The sequence below is a fragment of the Notolepis coatsorum genome (assembly GCF_963971535.1).
Source record: "Notolepis coatsorum genome assembly, chromosome: 7".
In the NCBI taxonomy this organism is placed as follows: domain Eukaryota; kingdom Metazoa; phylum Chordata; class Actinopteri; order Aulopiformes; family Paralepididae; genus Notolepis; species Notolepis coatsorum.
The window spans coordinates 115,002,866-115,010,244 of record NC_140171.1 but is presented as its reverse complement, the minus strand read 5'-3'; the positions used below and the strand labels follow the sequence as shown (position 1 = coordinate 115,010,244).

General features: G+C 45.5%; 1 protein-coding gene across 1 annotated transcript in view; it reads right to left on the bottom strand.

The window, feature by feature from the left end:
• Nucleotides 1-282: 282 nt before the first annotated feature.
• ppp1r12c (protein phosphatase 1, regulatory subunit 12C) overlaps nucleotides 283-7,379 on the bottom strand; it is a 47,169-nt gene continuing 40,072 nt past the window's right edge. Inside the window, exons 19-20 of the mRNA XM_084318554.1 lie at nucleotides 1,739-1,789; nucleotides 283-1,447 (exon numbers count right to left, since the gene is read on the bottom strand). Coding sequence (XP_084174680.1) covers nucleotides 1,361-1,447; nucleotides 1,739-1,789 — 138 coding nt within the window. The 3' untranslated portion in view covers nucleotides 283-1,360. The remainder of the gene's footprint in view (nucleotides 1,448-1,738; nucleotides 1,790-7,379) is intronic.

Here is a 7,379-nt window from a genome sequence, read left to right as displayed (position 1 = left end):
ATGATACAAAGCGTTTATCGCAACAGAAGTAACGTCCTAATCCACTAAATTTTTACAAGACCTTTTAAGGCCGAAAGTTCTGATAACTCAATTTAAGACTTAATGACCCCGAGAAACCCTGTGTAAGACTGCAGTGAAGACGCAGTCATTCCCACCAGGCTCACGTGTAAACAGCACCTTATTGGTGGGCAACGGTTGTATTTTGCCCTGGGTAACAAATGGAGAAGAAAAGCATAGTGTTTGGTCATTGAATCAACGCAGTCTTCATAATTAATTGCCATAATGTATTTTATATTTGACCGTGTACTCTTGCCAAAGCAAAATAGAAATATTAATTACAAATGTATATTTGAAAGGCACATCGTCAAAATACAATTTGGCATGCGTTTTACATTTTCTTTAAAAATTCCAGTAAACATTCGAAAGACTTGACCCCCCGTCTGACACCCGTGCAGAAACCAAAGCGGCTCCTCAACACGTTTCAGTACGGGGCGGCGACCACTCTGTCCCGTCCGTTTACAATAGACCACTACTACACCACTGTCAGGAGAGGCCCCTGTACATAAATATACACATTAAATATACATTCACAGGAGAGGGAAGAAATTAAAACATGCAAATACAGTTTGGTCCAACTTTTAACAGTAGTCAGCTCAAGTATTGAGTGTATTGACCCACACTTGTCCTGAGAGAAGCAAACTGACCACCTTTTCCCCAAAGAACATGCAAAACCAGACAGAAATGGGGTTTGGTTTTTGGCACATTTTAAATTTTTTTTTTGTCTTCCAGTCTCTCCTCGGATCTCCCCCCCAGTCTCTCCTCGGATCTCAGGCACATGACTCGACGTTTCCCCATCGCCCTTTGGAGGTCTAGTGGTGTGTTCTCTAAAACATTACTGTAAGCTCGCACTTTGCATGGCTTTAAGAGTCTCTTAGTACATATTCTAAAAACAACTCAATGCAGAAGCAAAGCTCATAAAATATTCCAGTAAAAAAAAAAAGCGACAATAAAAACAGATTAGAACATAAAGTCGATTTGAACAGGGACACCCTACAGTAGTACCCTGTCAATCCACAGGAGGCGCCGTTCTGCTTGTTATACAGTAGATATGCCAAGAAACAACAACAGAGAAACCAAAACACAGGCAAAAAAAAATAAAAAAATAACCCTGCAATCAAAGTCTTGTTCCAGTTATCATACAAAATAGTATTTTCTCTACTGTAATGTTGGTCTTTATCAGAGAAATAGGGTAGGCTGCTTGATGTAGGGGGTTTGGATCCCGGTGTGCCTTTTTACGCTTTGGGAAGGGGGAAACTTAACACTTTTATCCATATGGAGTTTTCTTTTCTTTTCGTGAGATTCATTTAGACAGTTTGCTGATGACACGGATGAGAGCAGCGTTCTCATCCTTTAGCCTCTGGTTGTCCGATCGGAGGTCCACTAGAACCTGAGGAGACAAGGAACACATTAAATTATCAGTAAACATGCTGTGCTTATTTATATAATTAAATTCATAAACATGCTAGGTGAATGCTTTTAATTACAAACATTTAATTATTTCCACCCAAATCAGTTGTCACTTTTATATTCCCGTTTCACTTTTTAAAGGGTTATTTCACTTAATCAAACTGAAAAATGCGAGACTTCATGATGCATCGCTCTGCACTATTTTACTATTCTATTTTACTCTCCATATAGCTTCAGCATTCAAAAGAAGTGTTCATGTCAGCATCTGTACCTTCAGCTCATCCTCCAGCTCCACTGCCTTCCTCTGGAGCGCCAGCTTCTCCTGTGGAGGAAGGTGTGATTGTCACGCTGATCCAAGGCTTTTTATAGCAGGAAAACTAATATGTCATTGTACTTGAAACAAAAGCGGAGTGCTGTGAAACTATTTTCTAATAATAATAATAATAAATATGACCCAATTCTGAAAGGGACAGCCCTGTCCCAAGTCCCAGACCTGGTTAGCATGACTGACCCCCTGCAGATATTATACAAATCACACTATATACATGTATATTATACTGTTGTATATAGAATAGAAATACTACAGATCGCTCACAGTAAACAGTAAACATTTAGGTAGTCACAAACAAAAGTCACGAATAAGAATAAAAAAAATAATAAAATGCGGTCTGGGATATACATACAGTATATATTGTATACAGAGTTGGTTCAAGTTGGCTATAGCTCTCTTGGCTGCGATTTAATCCAACCAACCAACTGACTAACTAACCAACAGCAGTCACAAAAAGGTCCTCTAAAGCAGAGGCACTGGAACTATGTGTTCTCTGTAACATTCTGCTGAAGTACAGCTGTACCCAGAGGAGGAAACACCTCCAGCACCCAGAGGAGGAAACACCTCCAGCACCCAGAGGAGGAAACACCTCCAGCACCCAGAGGAGGAAACACCTCCAGCACCCAGAGGAGGAAACACCTCCAGCACCCAGAGGAGGAACACCTCCAGCACCCAGAGGAGGAAACACCTCCAGCATCCAGAGGAGGAAACACCTCCAGCACCCAGAGGAGGAAACACCTCCAGCACCCAGAGGAGGAAACACCTCCAGCACCCAGAGGAGGAAACACCTCCAGCACCCAGAGGAGGAAACACCTCCAGCACCCAGAGGAGGAAACACCTCCAGAACCCAGAGGAGGAAACACCTCCAGCACCCAGAGGAGGAAACACCTCCAGCACCCAGAGGAGGAAACACCTCCAGCACCCAGAGGAGGAAACACCTCCAGCACCCAGAGGAGGAAACACCTCCAGCACCCAGAGGAGGAACACTTCCAGCACCCAGAGGAGGAACACCTCCAGCACCCAGAGGAGGAAACACCTCCAGCACCCAGAGGAACACACCTTGTTCACTCACGGTCTAGTTGACAAGATCTGGGTCAGAATAGACTAGTATTAACCTTAAAGTGTGAATTCTGAATTTTGGACCCCTAAACCCATTTCCTACTCGACAATGTCTTCGAAGGGTACAGTCGTTTTTTCAGCGCAATCCATTCTGTGCTACATACTGGATATCCAGTTCCTTAGTTAGCTACATGACTAATGCAAAGTTAATGGGGCCACTGTACAAAGCACTTAATCATCATTGAAAAATGTAGAGGCCATCACGCTTCCCTAACATGATGCATTTATTTTTTTGTTGTTTTTTGATCCACTTTTTCTCCCATTTTCTATTTTCTCCCATCCCAATTTCGTATCGTCCAATTCAACCCTCCCGTCTCGAACGCCGTTTCTTGCCTCCCACAAGCCGGCTGCAATGTGGACGAAGTCATACATAGCACGAGTCCCCTCCGATACTCGAGGTAACAGCAGTCGCATCTTTTCACCTGCGCGGCTCGATCTTTCAGCGTCGGGAGTCTGGGCTTTGGAGGGACGCCGCCCCCGTCGCTTCTTGATTCTACTGCGCAGGCGCACCAACCGACCTGTAGGAGTCGCTGTCCACAACGTCCGATCCCCACCCATTAGTTTCCCTCCCCCTAATACTGCCAAATGTATTAGTACGGACGACCAGCCAAACTGAAAGCAATGTGGAGAGCTGGGTTCGAACCCAGCGTCTCCAGCATTGGAGGTGAGTACCTTGTCCACTGCACCACCTAGCCGCCCTTAACGTGATGCATTTCTGAGTGAAACAGGCATGACAAGGATTTGATCATTCCAAAGTGGAAGAACCACAACAAAGATGGATGCTAGCTAGCCTAGCCTGCATATCAGGCCTGCTATGCAGTAAGCTAGCGCTCCCTTTGCTGGTCCCCGGACCAGCAAGTTCTCCCTTGGGTGTGAACCAGACAGAAATATCAAAGAAGCCTCCCGGCACTGTTGGTGTTGGGGTCTTGCCTCTCATCACGTAATGAATTCCTGGACATGTCGTCACATGAAAGTATTGAGAAAATAGTATTTCCCACATTTCTCTGCATTAGCCACTAAGCTTCCAGCGTTAGCCAGCCTCAAGCCTCACGCCCATGTATACACGCAGCCCGTTTATCTCTAAGGGGAGCTGTTGGCTGGTAAAGACTAAATCTATTTTTCCCCCCAACATTGCCAGAAATTCATTGCGTGATGACACAGAGACAAGACCAACACTTCACCGTGGCAAGTCAAGACCAACATTTAACCGTGGTAAGTCAAGACCAACACTTCACCGTGGTAAGTCAAGACCAACACTTCACCGTGGTAAGTCAAGACCAACACTTCACCGTGGTAAGTCAAGACCAACACTTCACTGTGGTAAGTCAAGACCAACACTTCACCGTGGTAAGTCAAGACCAACACTTCACCGTGGTAAGTCAAGACCAACACTTTACCGTGGTAAGTCAAGACCAACACTTCACCGTGGTAAGTCAAGACCAACACTTCACCATGGTAAGTCAAGACCAACATTTAACCGTGGTAAATCAAGACCAACATTTAACCGTGGTAAATCAAGACCAACACTTCACCATGGTAAGTCAAGACCAACACTTCACCATGGTAAGTCAAGACCAACACTTCACTGTGGTAAATCAAGACCAACACTCAAGACCAACACTTCACCATGGTAAGTCAAGACCAACACTTCACCATGGTAAGTCAAGACCAACACTTCACTGTGGTAAATCAAGACCAACACTTCACCATGGTAAGTCAAGACCAACACTTCACCATGGTAAGTCAAGACCAACACTTCACCGTGGTAAGTCAAGACCAACACTTCACCGTGGTTAAGTCAAGACCAACACTTCACCGTGGTAAGTCAAGACCAACACTTCACTGTGGTAAGTCAAGACCAACACTTCACCGTGGTAAGTCAAGACCAACACTTCACTGTGGTAAGTCAAGACCAACACTTCACCGTGGTAAGTCAAGACCAACACTTCACCGTGGTAAGTCAAGACCAACACTTCACCGTGGTAAGTCAAGACCAACACTTCACCGTGGTAAGTCAAGACCAACACTTCACCGTGGTAAGTCAAGACCAACACTTCACCGTGGTAAGTCAAGACCAACACTTCACCGTGGTAAGTCAAGACCAACACTTCACCATGGTAAGTCAAGACCAACACTTCACCGTGGTAAGTCAAGACCAACACTTCACCGTGGTAAGTCAAGACCAACACTTCACCGTGGTAAGTCAAGACCAACACTTCACCGTGGTAAGTCAAGACCAACACTTCACCGTGGTAAGTCAAGACCAACACTTCACCATGGTAAGTCAAAGTGACTTTATAAACCATTTTCACCGGAAGGCTGCTTTGTTTGCTATTTATCAATGTGTGTGTTTCAGACCGAATGGAGAGCTAGTGTTATGAGTCTGCCAGGCTAAATGCTAGCCTTCATTCAATCAAGAGCAGACTTTGTGACTTCAGTGTAATCGATGCATTTAGTCAATTATCTTTCAGCGAATATCCTGGTTACAAGAAGGCTGAGCTTGCTACAGTTTTGTGTATCTAGGTGGAAAATATCGGTTGTGGATATTAAAGGCCACATTTTCGCTGTATCTATTCGGCCTAGCCACACACTTCCTCAAAACAGAGATATAGATTATATCTGTCACTCGAGCGACTCAAGACCGCTCACATATTCACCCATTTAGTATTAGTCGTTATAGAAATGTTACTTCTAATTTAATGTTCAAATCGCTTCTTTGACAACCTTTCACTTTCCAGTTGAGAAGGACAGAGACCCTTGCATGTTCCCATCCTTATTTCAATTCAGGTTCACCATTAAAAAAAATCAGAACCCTGTCTTTAAGGTCATGGAAGGGGAACCATGTGCTGGTGCCACCAACTGAGAGAGTGCCACCATTGGAGAAGTGAACTTTGAGCCCTGCATGACCTTTGTCACATGTCATACCCGAGATTTCAAAGAGAGACTAACCAAGTCCTTCTCACTTCCTGTAATACGTAGGCTGGTAAAGATATGCCTCCTAAAATGTCTAAACGGAAGTACAGGAAGTACAGGCTACAGGCTTTCCGGTTTCGACAAAACAATTATAGAAACGTGTGAAGTGCACAATATTTCCTCGTTTAAGCCACTGCAACACCTTTGCCTGAAGAATTTACTACATGACCGGGACGTTCTAGCTTGTTTGCCGACAGGATTCGGGAAAAGTTTGGTCCGTTCGGAGGCAGCTTCCAGGGGAAGTACATACACCGGAAATTCTACCCCACAGACGGCAGTAGTGCTTTACCAGGCTTTATCTCACGGAGATAAAACTGGGAACGAGGTTATGCAATACGTCACGTGAGCTACACAAGGCACGGCATTGGTGGGCTTGCTCCCCCGCCCCCTCATAGGTGAATAGAGCAGGGACAGGCTCCATTCACCTCAATGATAGGCCTTTCACACCGGCCGGCGCGTTCACACCGGGAATAATTGGTTCGGAACATGAAAAATCGGTGCTCAGTGTTTTCTTAGAGGGCCGAACTAAAGCCTCCGGCATGTTCCGAACCAATTATTTCCGGTCTGAACGCGGGAACCGGCTCCGGCACGGAGCCCGGCCGGTGTGAAAGGCCTATGAGAGATGTCGAGCTTTTAGCCAAATGTGGCTATTTCTTTCTTTACCCTAGAAATCAAGGTAAATGTTGGACCGTATCTTACAAGTTGAAGGTGTTCTGAATATTTTAACACTAAATTGATGTTTTTTTCTGACCTGTAGATCCAGCACAACTGCACTTGTCCAGCGATCTCAGTGTTAACAATAGTGCCCCGAGAACCACCCACTGAACTGTTGCATTTCCATCCGATAGACCGCTCACCTGTGCCGTTTGTCAGAGGGAAGCAACAGTTGTGATTGGAGGATCAAGAAAAGAGGGTGGGGTTTGAGATATAAATTTTTCTGCCCAAATAAGAGAGGGTGGTTCCTTCAGCGTGGGGAAATGAATATTTTACAAGCTAGCTTTGTCTGTTTGTAAAAGCTTTGTTCAGGCTCTTTACCTTGAAAGAAGTCTTCTAAATTATCTCTCTGATAAGGCAGGGGAGTTTGAATTTCAAAGAGGCAGTTTAAAAAGGAAAAGGGGAGGCGGCTGGGTGGCGCAGCGGACATTGCGCTCTTCACGCAAGAGACACCGGTATCGAATCCGGCTGTCAGCGTTGCCTCCGGCTTGGGCCGGCCGTCATACTGACTCAATTGGCAGAGTTAGCGGGAGGGAAGTCGATGGGAGGTGGTCTGGTCGTTGTGAACAGCGACTCCTACAGGTGGGTTGGGGCGCCTGCACAGCAAAAGACAGGAAAATGGCGGGGGCAGTGTGAGCCTCCTACACGTTACTCCTCGCCAATGAGAGTCCGCGCTGGCAGGTGAAAAGATGTGACTGGCTGCCTCCACATGTATCGGAGGGGACATGTGATGCGAGCAACGATCAAGACAGGGGAGGGGAGAATTGGCACAGCT